This window comes from Tetranychus urticae, chromosome 2 (assembly GCF_039701765.1).
Source record: "Tetranychus urticae isolate SD_2017Ah chromosome 2, NJAU_TeUrti_SD_1.0, whole genome shotgun sequence".
In the NCBI taxonomy this organism is placed as follows: Eukaryota; Metazoa; Arthropoda; class Arachnida; order Trombidiformes; family Tetranychidae; genus Tetranychus; species Tetranychus urticae.
This window is the reverse complement of record NC_142959.1, coordinates 21,517,628-21,536,492: the sequence shown is the minus strand read 5'-3', so window position 1 is coordinate 21,536,492 and position 18,865 is coordinate 21,517,628. Positions and strand designations below refer to the sequence as shown.

General features: G+C 32.9%; 3 protein-coding genes and 1 long non-coding RNA gene across 5 annotated transcripts; 2 read left to right on the top strand and 2 right to left on the bottom strand.

Annotated features, from left to right (window-relative positions):
• Positions 1-927: 927 nt before the first annotated feature.
• On the bottom strand, positions 928-9,368 carry Pld (Phospholipase D). 2 transcript variants are annotated; one of them, XR_016198289.1, is made up of 8 exons: positions 9,223-9,368; positions 8,052-9,103; positions 7,573-7,729; positions 7,317-7,461; positions 6,969-7,212; positions 4,896-6,188; positions 2,563-4,263; positions 928-2,505 (listed from the first exon to the last, which is right to left on the bottom strand). XR_016198289.1 is itself a non-coding variant. In XM_015939623.3 (7 exons), exons 2-7 carry the CDS (start codon positions 8,061-8,063, stop codon positions 2,758-2,760), a joined length of 3,357 nt encoding a protein of 1,118 aa, XP_015795109.2. In that variant the 5' UTR covers positions 8,064-9,103; positions 9,223-9,368; the 3' UTR covers positions 928-2,757. The 2 variants fall into 2 exon arrangements, 1 of the variants encoding a protein (XP_015795109.2); XM_015939623.3 differs by having other exon boundaries at positions 928-4,263.
• A 3,523-nt stretch (positions 9,369-12,891) lies between these two features.
• Positions 12,892-14,732, top strand: LOC107371533 (uncharacterized). The gene is made up of 4 exons (XM_015939650.3): positions 12,892-13,285; positions 13,354-13,743; positions 13,807-13,848; positions 13,936-14,732. The coding sequence occupies exons 1-4, from the start codon at positions 12,997-12,999 to the stop codon at positions 14,286-14,288; spliced, it is 1,074 nt and encodes a 357-aa protein (XP_015795136.1). The 5' UTR covers positions 12,892-12,996; the 3' UTR covers positions 14,289-14,732.
• Positions 14,733-14,823: 91 nt separating this feature from the next.
• LOC149094124 (uncharacterized) lies at positions 14,824-17,951 on the bottom strand. Its single transcript, XM_089266944.1, has 2 exons — positions 17,178-17,951; positions 14,824-17,086 (listed from the first exon to the last, which is right to left on the bottom strand). Exon 2 carries the CDS (start codon positions 16,320-16,322, stop codon positions 15,717-15,719), a length of 606 nt encoding a protein of 201 aa, XP_089123070.1. The 5' UTR covers positions 16,323-17,086; positions 17,178-17,951; the 3' UTR covers positions 14,824-15,716.
• On the top strand, positions 17,650-18,365 carry LOC149094123 (uncharacterized). The gene is made up of 2 exons (XR_016198297.1): positions 17,650-17,791; positions 17,945-18,365. It is a non-coding gene; the product is annotated as an uncharacterized LOC149094123 (long non-coding RNA).
• The last annotated feature ends 500 nt before the right edge of the window (positions 18,366-18,865 follow it).

Sequence of the window (18,865 nt, the reverse complement as noted above, 5' to 3'; positions counted from 1 at the left end):
TTTGCTGCTTCTTTCAAATTATTTTTGTTTCACTGAATTTTCAACTCTTTTTTTCATCTCTACTTCAACTTGATCATTAAATTGTCTTGTCAAAAATCATGATTATAATGATAGTTACAGGAAAACTGATGCCTTTAACTTGATTAACATTTTTTTTGCTTCAATTCTGTTAATCGAGAAATGAACTTTTTTCTTCTTCTCTTGTTTATTGCAAACAAATTTGATTGATTTGCTGAACATTGTTTAATGATGGCCAACAGTTTCATCTTGTCTTTCATTCCTAATGATATTGAGTGATTAAAAGATGCACAAAAATATAAAATTTGATCAAGATGAATGAAATTTGCTTGTTCACCATTTAATGATTGATTACACTTTCATTGCTCCAAATCTACAATCTTAATCATTACAAAATTTAATGCATTAATAGTATTAAAAGTTAGTGTCAACTCGCTTCTTTTTGCCTGGTTAATGATGTTTATATGGTTAATGGCTGTTTCAAAATAATCTTGGCTTTTCTGTGATAATTTAATTTCTAGTTGCACTTGATCGGACAAGTTGAATTGTTATTCAGTTGGCGATTTAAAAGAGAGTCAAATTTAACTTTGAGATTTGTCTTTTTGATTAATGATCATTTCTTGATTTAATCAACAAATTGATGTTCTGTGGTTCCGTTTAACTGTTGTTTAACCTTTTTTTGTATATAAACTTATGGTTTATATTTTCGGGTTGTAATTACATGAGTTGAAACATTTAATTTACTCCTTTTAGTTGGAGTAAATTGCTTCAATATCTTGGGTAAACTTCATTAGACTGGTCAATTTGAGATAGTTTGTCATTTTGTGTGGCATTGAATTGAAAATTTTGATTCTTTTGCTTTATATTTGTTTTCATTTTGTTAAAATAATTGTTACAATTTTTACATGGTTAGTTGATATAAATAGGACAGTTTAATAACATCTTCAACGACAAAAATGCATCGCTTTTTTGTTTCCATAAAATTGCAAAAAGTGACTTCTCTTTTTTGCTTGAAATAAAAGTGATATTTTGGAACAATTCTGGATGAAAATGGTAACACAGTTGATTAAAAAGTTGATTGATGGTTGCATTTGTTTGACGAGATAATGTTGATATCACAATGTAAAATTGCTTCAAGGGGAAAAATTATAATTTAAGATGATTGAGCTCATCTTTTTAACAATAAAAGACAAAAATATGACTATTTTCAACTTTCAATTTGACTATTTAGGAATGAAAATTGAAGTTTTAAAGACTGGACTGAAGATCATGAGGATTGAAAAATGAAGCTGCCATGTGATGAAAGGATGAAGCAAAAAACAGGAATGGTCAAGTTGATTCAGTTTAGATAGTTTGTAATCTGTTTGAGAAAGGATCACAAAAAATGATGCTAAAGATGAGATGAGATTTTGATTATTGGACAAATTTCATTTCTCGCCATCTTTCAACTTGCTTGGCTTTCTGAGTTGCTGTATTTTGTTTCAGTATTTATCAGCTCATTTTGTTTGTTTCACTTGATCCTTTTAACTGTAACATTTCTCTCTTCCATTCTTTGGATATGTAAGTGTAATTGAGCAAATATCATTTTGAAATATTTCAACAATTGAAGGATAATAAAAAGAAGAAGCTTTCAAGCCAGGAATAGAGAGTGAAAGTTAGCAAACTGTCAAAACAGGACGATACCAGACGATGATTGATGTGATCACTAAATGTTATTACTTGACTTTATCTTTTTTCCTCTGTGTGATTATGCGGCTGATAGACTCTTTTTTGATACTTTTTTTCGTATATTGATAGTTTGTCCTTTGAAAAATGTATAAATCCGTTCAATGTGAATTGAATGCAAGTCAACTGTAGTCAACTATCAGTTGATGGAGTATAAAGTGCATTGATAAGCTATTTTAAATACAGCAACACTGTTCTTCCAATAGATCAGCATTCAGTGACAGCAGCAAAGATAATTATGCAAGATTGGAAAAGATGGTCACAGATTTGTTTTACAAACGACTACCAGTTTAGTTGATATTTTTCACAAGTTTGACCAGAATAAGTTACGAGAGCAAAAAACGTTATTAAAGAGAAAGGATTGGAAAGAGAGACATCAGCAGTAGTCATGAACAATCTGTCAAAAAATCTGTTTAACTCGAGTTTCTGTTGATCAGTTTCTTTACTTCATCTTTTTCTCTGCTTTCCAAAAGTTGACCATTTGACTAGAACTCTAGGTTTTCAATTTGTTGATGACCAGTTTTCCCTTCTTCCTGGAGTTGACTTTTCACTGAAATATTGCATCTGGATTGAATTAAAGGCAGTGAGTATTGTGAACAAAAAAATGGTCATCAACATGATGAGATGAGTTTTATAAAAAGGTCATTTTGGTTAACGAGGTTAGCATTTTCTCCATCACTTTTTTTCCCTTGATCCATCTCTTTAGTTGATTTGGCTGTTGAATGTGTTTTTTTTCACTACCAACTATTTATTTTTGAGATGCTGGTGATGAAAATGATTATCATCAGTTGAATGGTTTACTCTGATTATAGATATTACCTGAGATATAGGTCTTCAGGTTGCAATTCTCAGAATGTTCGTTATGATTGGCTCTTTGGTTTCTAAGTATTTCCATTTACTTTTTTTCTTCTTAAATATATTACAATCTCTCTCGCTTTTTGATTGCGTATAACATTTTTTTTTGTTTATACAGATGCTCTGTTCTCCTTGTGCCACGAAAAAAGTAGTTGAACTTTAGGTCCATACGGTTAAAGGCACAAGAGAAGCTTTGGATGCTGCACTTGGTTCGAGATTTTCATCTTTCAAAAAATTTAAAGGAAAACAGACTAAATGTCCTTTAATTTGGCCAATCTTTACCCTTGCCAGGTCAACATCAGTGTCAACTAGCCATGCTTTTGATTTTCGTTGCCTTAATTGTTCATAATTATAAACTTCATCGGACGGAATAACACCAAATACTTCATCATAAATTTTGGTATTAGATTGAGCTATTTTGAGCCAAGTATCAAAGTAAAATGCATCAGAAATTGGATCTCGAACGTCGATTCGGGAAGATTTAGAGCCACTTTTAGCTTGAAGTGAACCAAGATGCTCACGAAAGAGGTAACGCCGAAGTGATCCGATGAATTTACCACATTGATAGGGTTCGCCGTTCATTAGACCGTCTTCCATCTCAGTATCACGGATGACACAAGCAACTTCACTATCTCTTGATCCTGTTAAACTTCTGTCATTGATGTTAGACGATCCAATGAGCGCAACTCGATCATCTGCTAATATAATTTTACTGTGCACATAAACTAGTTCGGTAACTGGTTTATCATTGAGCTCGCCATGATTGCGAAGAGAAAAAAAGGAAATATATTTGGTTATATCACCAATTTCTCGTTGAAGTCTTTGTAGAAGTGCATCATTTCCTCTACAAATTGATTTGAGATTCCAATGTGTAATTATTTCCAAATTAGCTCCTGTTGATGTACCAAGTTCCCCTTCAAAGGCTGGCAACAGTGGGATAATGATGTAAACTCGAAAAGTTTCATTGGCTCGATAAGCTCTGATTATTCGGCGAACAATGGCTTCACCAACTTCATTAACAACTTCTCTGGGATATTTTTTAAGTCCACCAGATCTAGTGATGAAAAATTGATTCTCAATGTAAATGTAATGACGAGAATTGTCAATAATGTCTATGTAGGCCTCGTAGATTGATGATTCAGTGAATTTGGTTCCAGTTGACCAATCCGAGACACTTCTGACCAATTGGCATTCAGCTCGGAAAGATGATCTATTAGGTTGATCATTATTTAATTTTTTATCGGATGATGGTAATGATTCTGCACCATTAGTAGATTTGGGACACAACCAGTCATATTTGGAATGAAATTGAGCCTTTTGGCATTTAGTAAAGTTCCAACGTTCAATAAAATGTCTGGCAACGTCTTTTGCAGCATTACCTTCAACCATCATGCCAACATCATGCCAAGGCATTCTAACAATTTTACGTCGATCAATACTATCCTCAAAGGGTCGATTAAAATCACATGGATCTTTGGCAATAAAATTACAATAATCTTTACCAATCCATAATTTGTTTCCTCCAGATAAATCGGTCAAACCGAGTTCACTTGGTGTTCGCCGAAGGGCACATTTCTTTTCAGTTTCATTAAGCTCGATATCATCAAGAGAATCCAGTGAAGAAGATCTACGAATAATGGTGTGACGTCGAAGTTTCTTTAAATTCTGTTTGTTAATTAAAGTTTATGATGTTCGTTTCCATGTCACCAATGAAGTTATTCAAAGCAAAAACCAATGAGAAAAAAAACGAATTAGAAAAAAGAGATTAACAAAGGAGATTAATTTTCAAAGTGAAATTAACTGTTGCTATCTACAAGAAAAGACAACTGAATTGGATAATTAGTTTCAATTACAGTTCATTCTTTGCTTTTAAGTGAATTTTTCTTCAAATGCAGGGTTAGCCTCTTGGAAAAAAATGAAGATGAAGAGTTTAGAAGGAACCAGGGAGGAAATTTGTAAAAAATAGTTGACAGAGAGGTTGTTGAGGAGAATGAGAATTATTTCTAGACAGCCATTCAGAGGAAAATTTACAATCCTTTCAACCTTAATTTTGTCTTTAATAGATTAGATTTACTGAGATGTCAGGAGACTTGAGACAATTCTTTTTCATCCCTATTGATAAAACTAAAATGTCTAAACTGAAACTGAAAGTTCAAAGAACATGGCTGGAAACTATTTTACTAAATTTTGATCCAATTATATCAAATTGAAAAGTTGTACGCATACATTTTTTTCACTGCTACTCTCATTATGTGGTAATAGTGGTCATTAGTTGTTGATTAACTTGATATACTCACTGCAACAACACGAAATAATGTTTGAGAGCTAACAGCTGGCCTTAGCTCTAGATTAGAAGAGCTGGAATCATTATTTGGATGGTTGTTGTTATTTTTATCACCATTATTATCATTAAATGTCGTCACATTATCTTTAGACTCTGGAACCAAAAAACTGACTGAATTTTTAAATTTATCGTCGCCCTTTTTTTGACTCTCTTGACGTTTGGCATTCATTAAGGCACAGGTTACACTGAAAAGAGAAGGATTTTCATTTTTCTCCGTAACAGATTGATTTGCTTTATCGATGGAGTCATTCAATGGATCTTCTATGACTTTTTTAGAGATGTCACCTAAATCAGTGAGGCGATGTTGAAATGTATCCCAACGTCCATAGCAAAGATCGATTCCGGAAACAAAAGCAATTTTTTGATCAACAACAACGACCTTTTCATGATGCGACCAGAAGATAGTTGCACCTTTAACAATATCAGGATGGCGAAGGATTTTTATATTTGGATGTAAACCCATTAAAATTTTCTTTGTGTAAACGCTACTGATTTGAAGTGCAAGTTCAATCTCCTTGTAAACAAGTATAAAAACGGCAACTCCTTGAGATGCTTTGCGAGATAGTAGAATATCCAATCTCCAGATATCACCATGAATAACAGGTCTTTTCAAGTAAATTTCTGGACTCAACCACCATCCAGTAATAAATATTTCTTCTTTAGCTGAATCTAAAGCTTCAGCGACTGCTTCAAAATACGAGACTCCATCAACATACCACTGACATGGTGTATTTGGACGCGGTGGGGCAAATGATTCATAACGATTGGGTTGAGTGTAGTCTTTGCCTAAAGTTGTAGCAGTCCGATTGATGGTATCAGTCCATTCAGAAGCTAACCGTTTGGTCCAACAACGAATGTCAAGGTCACGAGAAAGGTTGGTAATGCGAACTGAATACAAATCTCCAGTAACTTTGGGGTCATAAATGGCTTTAAACAAACGATCCATAAGCAGGACACAGCGTATGGACCCAGTGTTTGGATGTAAATAGGCGATAAAAGAGTCTTTCAATATTAACCATCTTTTACGTTGAGTCATGGCAACAGTCGAGAAAATGTATTTGGCACGAATACAACAGTTGACCATTGCATGGCCTCCGTCTTTCTTTTGGACGAATGATTCCAATCCTTTGTGACCAAGGTGATTAACAAATGATAAACGAGAGATTTCAAGAAAATTGAGAGTTGATTCATGTTCGCGAAATCCTTGGATTGATAAAAGGGCATTCAGATATTCCTCCAACATTTTCTAGTTTTCAAGTGGAATCAAAAAGAGCATCAAATTAATAGTAGAAAGTGCATTGAAAAAGATAAATCAAGAATAGTGATTAATGTAATAGAATAAAAAAAAATGAAAGCAAAGATTTAATTATCATGCAAGGTTATTGAATTTGCAAAGTTGGAATAATGACTGCAATTATTCATTCGTTAATGGTTTGGACATGATTTCAGTAAAGTTAATAAGAAATAGTGAAATGACAACGTTGTGAAACAATTTTACAGCTAAAATAGATTATTACACTTAAATTGTATTGATTGTACAATGATAAAATCACAATCTGATGCTAATTTCAACCCGCAAAAGTTATTCTGTTTTTTTTGTCAAACGTCAAATTGGCTACATTCAATTGGCTTATTGCTAACAACTGAACAAGTGTTTCTGGGAAATAAATTAAACACTGACTCTGTTAACAAATTGATTCAATCAAAACATGAATGCAAAGTTCAAGTCACATTCTAAGATTTTGCTCAGCATTCATTTCCCAACAAATTGCACTATTTTGTTACACTTTATTGGAGATAAAAAAGAGTAATTTTTAACTCTGGTGAAAAAACGTCTGTCAGCAATCGAGGATTGACATAAATAAAGAGCATCATTGGACCAATTTGATAAATTGATCAGCAGCTCATTTTTTTCATCACACATATTCCACATCAAGGTTAAACTCGATTATTGTCATTCCTTGCAATGTGTTCATCATTAGTATGTTATTGATCACGGAATATCTTCAATCATGTAGATACTCACAGGTCTAGCACGAGTCTCTTCTGGGGCTAAAAATGTATCAGGCTTGAAAGATATTTCTGGTAATCCTTTTCGAGTTCCACTTGTATCCATTACACTTCGACGTTTACTGCTTTTCCCTCTTGAAGCCAATGGTAGACTTAAAGAGGCCAAGAAAAGTTTCAACTGTTGGTGGAGGTAAAGAAAGTTACTATGTTTTTTCCGAATAACCCATGTAAATGGACCATGAGTTAATTCATAGCTATATCTGTGGAAGAAAGATAAAGAAAACGCGGAAATATGAATTAAAAGATAGACTGATAGAGCAATAAAGCAGTTATTAATGGTGTAATAAATTAACTTTTCACTTACAAGTATTGGTCAATGTAATGAGAATTGGGTGCTTCAGTGGTTTCAATAAATTTTGCTTTAATTGGCATTTCAGGAATCAATATTGCTTCAGATGGATAAAAGGCCGTGGGCACTGAATGAACTCTCATAAATGGAATCAAATCATCTGACAATTAAACGAGAAAAAAAGAGTGGAAATCATAAGTCAATAGTTTTACATGAGTTTATTTGAGAGATTATCAAAAGTAAAATAAATCATTTAGCTTTTTATGCTTACCTGCTTCATCAGTTGTCTCATCGAGATTATTTGATTGATTCATTTGACCCAAGGGTATGTCAACAAACCCTTTGTTTACTTGACCCGAGATACTAGCCTGATCTTCAGTTTCACCCATGATGCAGGTTGAGCTTGAATGAAAAACTGATGGCCAACTCTGTGTTTCAAATGAGTAACGTTGATTCGATTGTAAAAGGATAAAGAAAAATTGAAGAAAAATTAAATAGAGATTAAAGGTGACAAATTATTTGAAGACATTGGATTTACATTAGGCTTATCACAAGTGATGGTAAGTGTCACTATAAACAAGGGAAAGAAGGATGATGATCATGATGGTACTCAAGAAAATCTGGAAACGGTGGAAGTTTTTGCATGATGTTGACAGATCAAGTTTAACTGTTTATCACAAATGAGAACAAGGGAGAAGCATATGTAAAGACTAATAAGGGAAAACAATGCAATTATATCAATTAAATCACCTTGGATTTCATCTTGACGGTTTTTTGTTTTTCCCACTAGATGATATTACGAATGTGTTCCATGAAATGCCAGTAGATGTTAAAATTGAATACGATCAAGCAAAATTAGTAGCAGGTAAACAGCTCGAATCATTAGGAAACTATGATGCAATTTGAGCAAAAATTAACATCACAAATATTAACACTTTCAACAGCGAAAACCAGTAACATGTGAAAAAGTAGCAAACCAGTGACAATAGAGAAAACGATTGAACTTTGAAGCACTTAAGAAACTATGGGAAAAAGAAGTAAAATCATTCCATCTATCTTTAATTGTTAAGACTATCAAATTATCGTAGGACTGAGAGGTAAAGTGTTAGTCTTGAAACAAAAAGATATCAAAGATAAATAATTTGTATATTGTTAAATTTCAATATTTCTGCATTACTCCTTGCCACTGGAAAACCAGGAAAACTGAATGAAATCTAGCCTGGTTTGTATTGGACTCGAGAAGGCCTTGAATTAAAATCAGTAAAGTTGGTTTAAAGATGATAATGATGATGTTGGCTGACGATGACGATTTTGATGAGGATGATAACAGTTTGAATGAAAGTGAACCACGTATAAGCAAACAATTGACTAGGCTGTTGAGAGGTTGATGCGGTTTAATAATGGTTGTTGATGATGATGATATGGTGCTTTATTGTTGTTGTCAGATTATTAATCTATGAATGATTAATTAATTAAGTTGATTGGTTTTAGTGGATGATACACTGTTAATCAAATAAATAAGCACAGCCATTGTTACCCATAGTTATCTAAATAATCACAACTGTTTATCTCAAGGTAAAAAGGCTTGTTAGACATTCACTCTTGCCATACACTTTTTTGAAAAACACATTTCTAGTGACACAATAAAACACAAATCATTGCTGTATTATAGTTGATTTGTTGTTGCTGATGATGTTTAGGTTGTCTTGTAATTAAATTATTCAACACCAATTATCTGGTTCCGAGTTCCCTGTTTAGTCCAAAATCTTTCCAAATTAACACAATTCCTGTCAAAATGGCCACTGTGATTAACAAAAAGAAAAATATAAAAACAGTTGGAAAGAGAACAAAAGTAACAACGATTTTCAATCTTCTGACTTGATTTGAAAATAGTTTAAGAACACATTTATAATCTATTTACCTTTAAAATTGGACATGTTGATTAATTTTAATGAACACAACAATATAAGGTATTTGACCCAAAATTAATGATTAAGGAAACTATTAAAACAAGCATAATGACAGTCAAATTGTATCGCCAACAACCAGTTTGAAATAGAAAGAAAAAAAAGGTTAATACTTTTTGAACTTATAACTCACAGTTAGCAAGTGAGATTTGCATTGTTGACAGACTTTTTTGTTTCCCCTTTCTTTTTTGTCTTCTAACTGTTTAACCAGAATTTTCAGTTTTCTAGTTCAAATGGTGAGTTGAATTTAAATTTATCAAAACAGTTTAATTAAACAAATGATGATTTCACCAGAAAAGAACCAGAAAAGAACCCGAAACTGGTGTTAGGCGGATGAAAGCTAGAAAATTTCTTCACTTTCAATCCTTGAGTTATCAACAAAGCGTCAACAAACCTTCTCGGTCTCTTAACCTTGGTGACTGTTTTTCATGTTGACTAACAAATTCATAACATCGTTTGGTTCATGATGGTTATCTTTAAGTTATTAATCTGACAATCAAATATTACTTTGGTTGAGCCTAAAAATGGCGAAGTCTCTAGATTAGCCTTGTTATAATTAACCAATCAGTGTGCATCTCTATTTGTTTCAACTTACTTTCATAATCAACATCTTTAAAATTTTGACTCATTTTTCCCACCAAAATAACTGGAATCTTTCTGTGTTTTTCCTGGTTAACCAAGCCCATTATGGACCCACGATCAGCAATGTGATTACACTATAATCTGTGAATCTAACCAAGATTTATTTTAGCCATTGAACCAGTTTTTTTTGGGTTCAATTTTTCAACCTTCCATTTCGAGTCAATCTTTATTAGGTTAAGCTCTAGTGCAACCAGATCGTTTAAAGGATAGAATCAATTAACAATAGTTATTTCTTTATTAAGGTTTGTTGTAAATTAATTAGTGTGCAATCTATTTTACCATTTTCATGTAATCTAGACTCATAAATCACCCGATTAAATTGTATTCTTTGATTCTTGTTAACTTAAAAAACCAAAGACACAACAAGTTAGCAAAATCATGAAATTCATGTTGAAATCTTTCCCCTCATGTAATTTGAAAGATGATCTACTTTAATAACTCTATCAAAACATTTCACTCTCACTTTTGCTTTTTTTAATTGTCTTGGCTTTATTCAAATATCATGAACTAATGGTGTAAATTAAATTGTGTGTTAACCAACAAGTTCATTGGTTAAGTTGGCAAAAGAAAGTGATATTTCTCATGGTTAATGTGAAGTTGATTTTTAAATATAAAATGAATGCTTAATTAACATCACTATCAATTTTAATGGTTTACCAAAAGAAACCTAATATCAACCTAGCACTCAATAGATTGGTTAAATAGCTGTAAATTGTATTATTAGTATTTAATCCATTGAATTGTAATTAGTATGATAGCTTCTCTAATGCTAAAACTTAATGTGACGCTTGTAATAGCCAACATTTAATTTTCATTTTAAATTTATTTGCTTCAATGATTGATGAGCCAAACCTTTTTGATTCAATCATAAATTTTGAAATATTGATGTAACCGGCAAGTTATTAGCTCAATGTTCAATGACAGATACCTTTAGATTACTTTTCATCAGAGGGCAAAAATAGTCGGACAATAATAAGCAAAGATTACGATCTTTTGATTTTAAGACAAAACATTAGCTTTAAATTTTTATAATGATGATATCATGACCAAGTTGTCTTGAAACCTCCAAGATTTTTATTCACAGAAACCAAGGATATCAAGATTTATATGACTATAAATGTTCCTGTTGCATTGAAATTAAAAATTATGACCAACGCAGCAGCGGTTGAGTTGGATTCAATTGACTAGATTGCCTTCGAGACTATATGTGTTGTTAAACAGTGGAGGTAGAAATAGCGGCCAAATCAATATCAGCCATAAATATTGAATCCAATTACAGGCGAGTAAGTACACAATAAAATGAATTAAAATTAACGTTGACTTGAGTTGATATGGAAATCAGCAATTAATTAGAAAGATTAACATTTATTAAAACACAACTAACGTCACTTTGAACAACTCAATGACTGCCATCTGTTGATTTAATTCATGATTTTCATATTTTCAATGGCTACAAACACAAGGAAATCAATTAAATCGTCAGGAAAATTGAAAAATTATTCTGGTTAAATATAGTTGAGTTGAAAATTTTCAAAGTAAGTCAAGTCAAATATTTTCCTAAGGCACTGCTCAGCTAATATACAAGTACAAGGCGGTAATGAAATTTTATGAATACACTATGGTAACTTTGAAACTTGAAGAATCTGAATAATTGACAAACCGATATCGAGATTTTTTAGTATATATCGGTACTGGCCCTTCTTGAAGACCCACACAACTGAAATAGCTACCTAAAGTCAGTCCAGAATGTGTAGCTTTTTTTCGTCGCGAGGTTCCTTCCATTTTACATGTTCTTTTTCATTTCATTTTCGGTTCGTTTTTTTGTCACTTTTTGTTTTTTGGGTTTTTTCATTTCATCTCTGCATCTTTACCACAAAGTTATTACATTTCTGATCTGATGATTGAATAGTCGTGAGTATTGGTATAATTATATTCGCGTGTACAGTCATGAAAACGTTGTTGAGTATTATAACAAAATTATTATGAAAAAAGCGCTTCTAATTTAACTCAATGAGATAAATTTATCAACGATCCCTAATTAAGGAGGAGTTACACTTTTCCCTCGAGTTTTTTGCTTGTTGTGCTGCCATCTAGAGCAACTAAGGGGGGAAACCATAAAATTTTACAATTAAAACAATTAATGATGATTTGATGACTTCCCCTTGTCCCCTCTTTATTCTTTCCTCATAAGGGGAGTCATTAGAGTAGAATAATTGCTTTAAATGTGAAATTTCGTGGTTTCCCTTCGTACTTCACCTGAATGGCAAAAACTCGAGGGAAAAGTGTAGTTCAATTTGAATTTCATCAAATGAATTGCTGCCATTTTTCGTAAAATATCAATCAAAATATTCACAAAATCATCTTAAATTAACATTCGATTAAATTCGATTAAGGAAGATTGAAATTCATGAAATTCACTGCCCGATGAATAGTGAAAATAAGCTATTCCACAGTAATTTCATTATCGTGGACCTCACTCTAATAAAATATTTTTTTCTTACAGTAAATCAAATTTTACTAATTCTGCTTGTAATTTAGGCTTTCAAATCTTTTTTAATTTTATCCGGCTATATTTGAAACTCTTTTGTACATTGAGACAAATCTCCACTTTTGACCTAAAATTTCAACCATTTCGTTCGCTCCAACAGTAAATATTCAATGTTTATCACTTCATTATTTTAATGAAAATGAAGCTGAAAATTATTGAACGGTTACAAAATTTAAGGTTTCATTTAATTAAGTGCTTAATTTTATAAAAAAAATAGCTAGAAGATAATTAAATAATATAATGAACAATTAAATTTAATTCTCATAAAAAAAACTTAAAAATTGGTTAAAAAGAGAGGGGAAAGAAAGAGAAAAAGAAAAAAGAGAATGGAAAAGAAAGGGAAAAAAGAAAGAGAGTGATGTGAGCGCCTCTAGTTTAGACTCGCCAACCTTCCTTCGCTGAGCCACTCAGCCATCTGGCTTCACTTTGTCAGTGTCCTTTACTGATAATAAATTCCCATTGAACCCTATGGAGAGCTATCTCTTATTCTTTACTCTTTGGTTCACCACCTATAGCTTTACCAAATATTAACTCGCCGATGGCTTCATCTCGTCATATTAAATCAGAAGGTATCAATAGTTCAAGTAGTAATAACAGTAACTGTAGCAACAACAATTTAATGTGCGACGAAGAAGGACATTCACAAGGATCCATGAAGCCAACAATTGAAAGAGGTGCTAGCTGGTCTTACAGTGAGACAAGAATTTTACTTTCTCTTTGGGGACAAGATATGGTACAAAGACAATTGACTAATTCAAAAAGGACTCGCCATGTTTGGGAAAAAATAGCTGAAAGAATTAAGGAGCATGGATATGACCGAACAGCAGGTAAATAGTTTCATTGTTTTGTTTTATCTGTCCTCACTTCTAATGTCTTTTTTGCCGCCTTTTTTCAGATCAAGTTAGAACACGGGTATTCAACATGATAGCAGAGTATCGAAGAATCTTGAAAAATCCTACTCCTGAGCGAAAAAAGAAATGTATTTTTTTCGATGCTCTTCATAAAATTTATCAAGCAAAAGATGCCAATGGAGTCAAAGCGGCTCTCAATTATGATGATGATTACAATCTGGAACCTCTTGATCTAGGACCTGATGATGGTACAGATGAGAATGATGATGGGAACGGGAGTGGAGAAGATGGCGATGATCTCTTTTATGCTATGTCTCCAAACCAAATTTCAAATGGTGTCAGTGATAAGCAAGGAACATCAAGTAATTTTAAAGAACCTTCTGCATCTACTTCTACGCATAATATGGATAAATCTAAAAATAATATTGACCATGGTATTTTTTTATTTCTTTCACTATTTTGCTCGCTATTTCACCTACTTTTTTCTTTATTTTCAGATGATGGTTCTGGTGATGAACTACCTCATACAAGTAGAGAAGGTACGAATATATCTACATAGTGATGTTTTGTGATGTCAATTTCAATCTTTGATCATATTTCTAATATTTTTATTTCTTCATTCACAGAATCTGGTAATCCATCCAAAAGGTTACGGTCTGATTCAAATCCATCAGCATATTATCAACACAATTCTGACTCCTCGAATCAACCCAATGCATCATATGAGGGTCAACATCCGCCAACTGCTTCAGCTCTTCTTATTGATAGGATATTCAAGCATTTAACTAAAGAAACAGAAGTGATGCGAGAATGGATAAGTTTGGAAAAAGAGAGATTTGAGCGTGAAGCTACTAGACGTAAGGAAGAAAATGAAAGAGAAGAAAGACGTGAAAAGGCTTTCTTGGATACGTTAATGAAAATGCAAGAGCATACGTTTAAGGCTTTAAAAAACAAAATTAGCAATGGTCCACATGTATGAAAATTTAATCAACTTGACTTGAGTATAACACCAGCTCTCAGCTACTTGAGTATTAGCCTCATTAGAGGCTGGTGCCAAGAACATAACAAGAGGTAGCACGCAATGTTGAATATCTTTTTGAGATAAGTATAGGGAAAGGAGCAGAACGCGATGGCGCCACTAACAATTCTTTTAATTTTTCTTTAATTTCTTGAACTTTTTCATCAAAAAATTTGTTTACATTTATTTTTTTGTCATTTTTTCATCTATTTCCGCACCTTTTCTCACTGATAGCTCTCTCTCTTTTTCCTGCTCCTTTTCACTTCTTATCTCTCTTGTCTATAGCTCTCATCGCCGTGCTCTTTCTTGTTATTACTCTTAGGGCTGGTGGCGATGGCGGTCTAGACGCCGCCATACTTTTTTTTTAAAATTCATATTAATAAATTGTTCTTTAAATAAAAATAATGCACAATCACTGTATTTTTTTGAAAATGATAATAGTCACACTAATATAAATACAAAATTTAAATTCACAACTGATTGAGACAAAAATCAATAACAGAGTAGAACTTTATTTATTATAAAGTAAAATGTTTTTCCGCAAAGGTTACAGTCTTGTTTGGTGCGGACAACAACTACAATTTTGTCTGAATTAGTTTCATAGAAATATCTATTCTGGCGAAAAGAACGGGCAAAAGTTGCTTTACAAATGGTGAAAATGGCTTCTCGAAAGTATCTATATCGTTGGAAAGAAAATTGCTGATGAATGGTTTCAAAAAAACTCGAAGCAGTGTTCTCAACTTCATATCAGGAACATTTTTAATCCCAGAAAGCGTTAAGCTGATGTTGATGAATTCTGGATATAGCTCGCGCGTGATTAAGAAATGAGCAGAAACAATAGATGAGTAGCAATAGTCTTGAGAATTCCATAAAATTTTTTGCATCCGCAAGGCTGGACTTTTAGCTGGGCTACAGGCTTCATTTTTTTCATGACTTGTCCATGGATTTCCAAAAAAGAGAGACAATCACTTTCAGTCACATGAGTCATTGGACGATAATCAGCATGGCAAATCATCATCATTTCTTGATTCCAAAGATAATTCAGATAAGACAATAGGTTACAGAGGGGATTCATCATTGCCATAACAGGAGCATGGAGAACTTCTTTTTTTCGCATTCGTTTGAGAAGACCCAATAGTGTTGATATGGCATGCATTAATTGAGCACGAGTTTTCCCTTTAGAATCAAAATCAGAAGGAAACGTATCCAGTCCAACAGATGAGATAAAGGAGTAAGGTAGCACTCGAGAAACCGTTTGAAAGTATCATTAATCCCTCGTTGAGAGTACAATTTTCAGTTTGACTGGCTTCTACATTAACAGCGAATGTTTTGTGGATACGATCCTTAACTGGCCGAAAACCCGGAATACTATTTCAGAATAGGCTTGTGTTATTTTGATGAATAAGGCCAAGTATATCCACTGAGATTTCTAACAGAGTAACTTCGATGATTACTGTTCTTTCCGGAAAGTTCATAACCAGCCATTTTAAAAATTCTTTTCAGCAGAGAGTCGATGGAATTAGGATCTAAAGTAAGAGAATGAGGAATGAAAATAGTCAAGGCAGATAAACATGAAATCTGACAGCATAATATCTCAACTTGAAAATCCCTTTCATCAGATTTTAACAGCACATCAAGAAGCGAAGATCCTTTTTTATAATGAAGTGTAAGCGATCGCACAAGATCAATTAATTCAGCTTTAAACTTAATATAATAAAAATCGCAGTCTTCTTCGTCATCGAACTCCATTGGAATTGAAGGATCACCGAAGGGTAATTTTTCCGGAATCATTGAAAGTAAACTCGTTAACAATGATTCAGTGATTAAAGTTTGAAGCTCTTTACTTTTAGCCAATTCTCTCCAAAATTGAAGAACGAAAGCATTTAGAATATAATTATCTATACAAAAAAGCGAATGCATTTTTTGAATGTATATTTGCCAGGTTTCCATGGGAAGTTGTTTAACTAAATGCAGTTGAATTGCTGTCTGTCCCATTATGGTTACAACACTAAAAACGCTCTTGGCAAGAGTGAAATGTCCATTGAAGAAGTTATTCCTAACGCTAATTGCTAATTAATTTTCAGTAGCTAAGATATCACAAAAAACAATAAAGTTTCATCAAATATCATCTATTCCAGGAAATGAGATAAAGTTCGGAGAGCAGCAGAACACAAATCACAATCACCAGAAACCAAAAATTTACCAATATAAGTCGAAATTTCAGGATATTTGGATTTCAATTCAACTGCCATGTCTCTTAGTCGATCACAGTTTGCAGGAGAGTAAAAAATTCCTAATTTTCCTGATAGTCTTCCCATGATAAAAAACACGACCATTGTGTTTTGACGATAACATGAAATCCATCAGGCGAGGCCAATTTCTGTGCCATTCTCTTTTCATTACTATAACAGCACATTCAGAAATACCCTAAATCATTGCCAAAGAATTGCTTTAATTTCATCTTTGGTTGCATTTGACATTTCATTCCATTTATGCTTGAAACAATTTTCGACCAGCTGAAGTCCGAAGTGTGTTACAGTGAGTCAAGTCTTCATCATATTGAAAATTCGTTAATTTGAATGGTTTAACCCACATCGGGCTGTTGTTGAGCGCTTCAATCCGCATGTGAGCCTCTCTCATTTGATTTTTGTCCAGAATTCCCCGGCGAATTGAGCCAACAGCCTCGATAATTTTGAGCACACTACTATCCACTTCGGCGCTCAAAAGATGTGCCATTGTGATTGAGACGAGCAAAATAACTGAAAAGAGGAAGATGAACAGATGGAAGAAAGAGTCAATAAAGGCGGTTAATACAAATAATAAAGAAATCAAGATTCAAAAATTTCTTACCGCTGTTTCTTCTTATTTTACATTCCCTACTCCATTACATTACTGACAATTTCTGGTAGTTTACTGCAAGCAATAAGATGTTTACAATCAAATTGATCAATTTATTTATTTACATTTCTATTTTTTAAAAATTATGCTTCGTCCGAATGGTTGACCAATACTTGAGTTAATTGTTATATGTGGATGGATCCTGACGATTCAATGTCCAAATGAATGGTGCGAAGACACGTTTTTCCTTTGTTTCGCGTAAAAACGGTGAAATTTGATTTGAAGGTAATCACTCGCTTTCCCCTCTTTTTCATTTCCAACATTATCTGTGTATTGATAAATTTGCCATTTGGTTAACAATGAAGGGAACACAATGAAGAGATGAAGAAGGAGAAACACCGAGGTTAATCATATTTCATTAACATGGTCTAATCACAAGGTTGACATTTGTGATTGGAAAAAGTCTTTGGTCATCAATCCCTTCAAATGCACCAGTTTACCTTGAATACAACATGAAATCCTTACTCATTGTACAAGGAACTACACTTTTCCCTCTTTATCAGTTTCTACATTCATTTTTATTATATACTTGATTATTATTAATAATATCTGAATCACACAAAAAGGTAAAAAAAAACAGACAGCCACAATTTCAATTGTTAGACCTTGGTTGAAACGAGACATTAACATTTTGTGTTTCCTTCCCTGTTTTACCTTGAATTTCCATGATTTCCGTGTTCGTCATAATCATGATCATAATCGTCTTCATTAAAAAAAAGAGAGATGATCATCGCTGAAAAATTGAAACCCAATTAATTAACAAATGAAACGCGTTGGAAAGCAACTCATAAAACCAGGACAAGGAAACAAGACTAATCCATGTTACACTGATGCCATAAAATAAACACTGAAATACAAATGCGATAAAGTAATAACAATAATCTCTTTGAGTGTTAAAATTAATCAACAATTAGTAAATTATTTTTTGTATATAAATACGACTGCAAGTTGACCTTAAATAAGGCAGGAACGTTAACAGTTGAATCCTCACCTTGAACTTAAAATTGTAAATGCACCGAATTTTTGATTAACATTTAAACAGTTCCATTTAAACACAATCAACAGCCAATTTAGAGTTGATTAAGGTCGATTCTAGGTTTGCAAATGGATAACAATTAAATAGCTATTAATTTACAAATCATTACACATGTAAACAAAAGTCAATCCAGTCTTGTTTGATGTTCACTCAACGTAATAATCAATTGTGATCATCATTTTTCATTCATCTCTCTTCCTCTTCTTCCTCTTCTGTCTACATCAGAATCAAGTCTGTCGATTCATCCTCCTTCATCTTTCTCTTTCTATCCTTGCTTTGATCCCATTTCACACGCTTAATTTAGATTAAAGATGGTGAGGCCTTCTGAGTTTAACCTCACGGAATTGGAATCCTTTTTTTTCAGGAATAGTTACTATTGAGTTTCATGATGACGATGAATATAAGAAAGAGAAGAGAGAAGAAAAGATAGTCAACGAGTTACCTTTTGAAACATAAAAACAGTTTTTTTTTCTCTATCCAATCTTTGGTGTAGATTCAGATATTTAAGTGATTTGTCCTCAAATCATTCAAAGGATGATGAAAATGGTGTTCTAATAATAGTCAATTTACTGTTATTATTTAAGGAGGAAGATGATGATTGTTT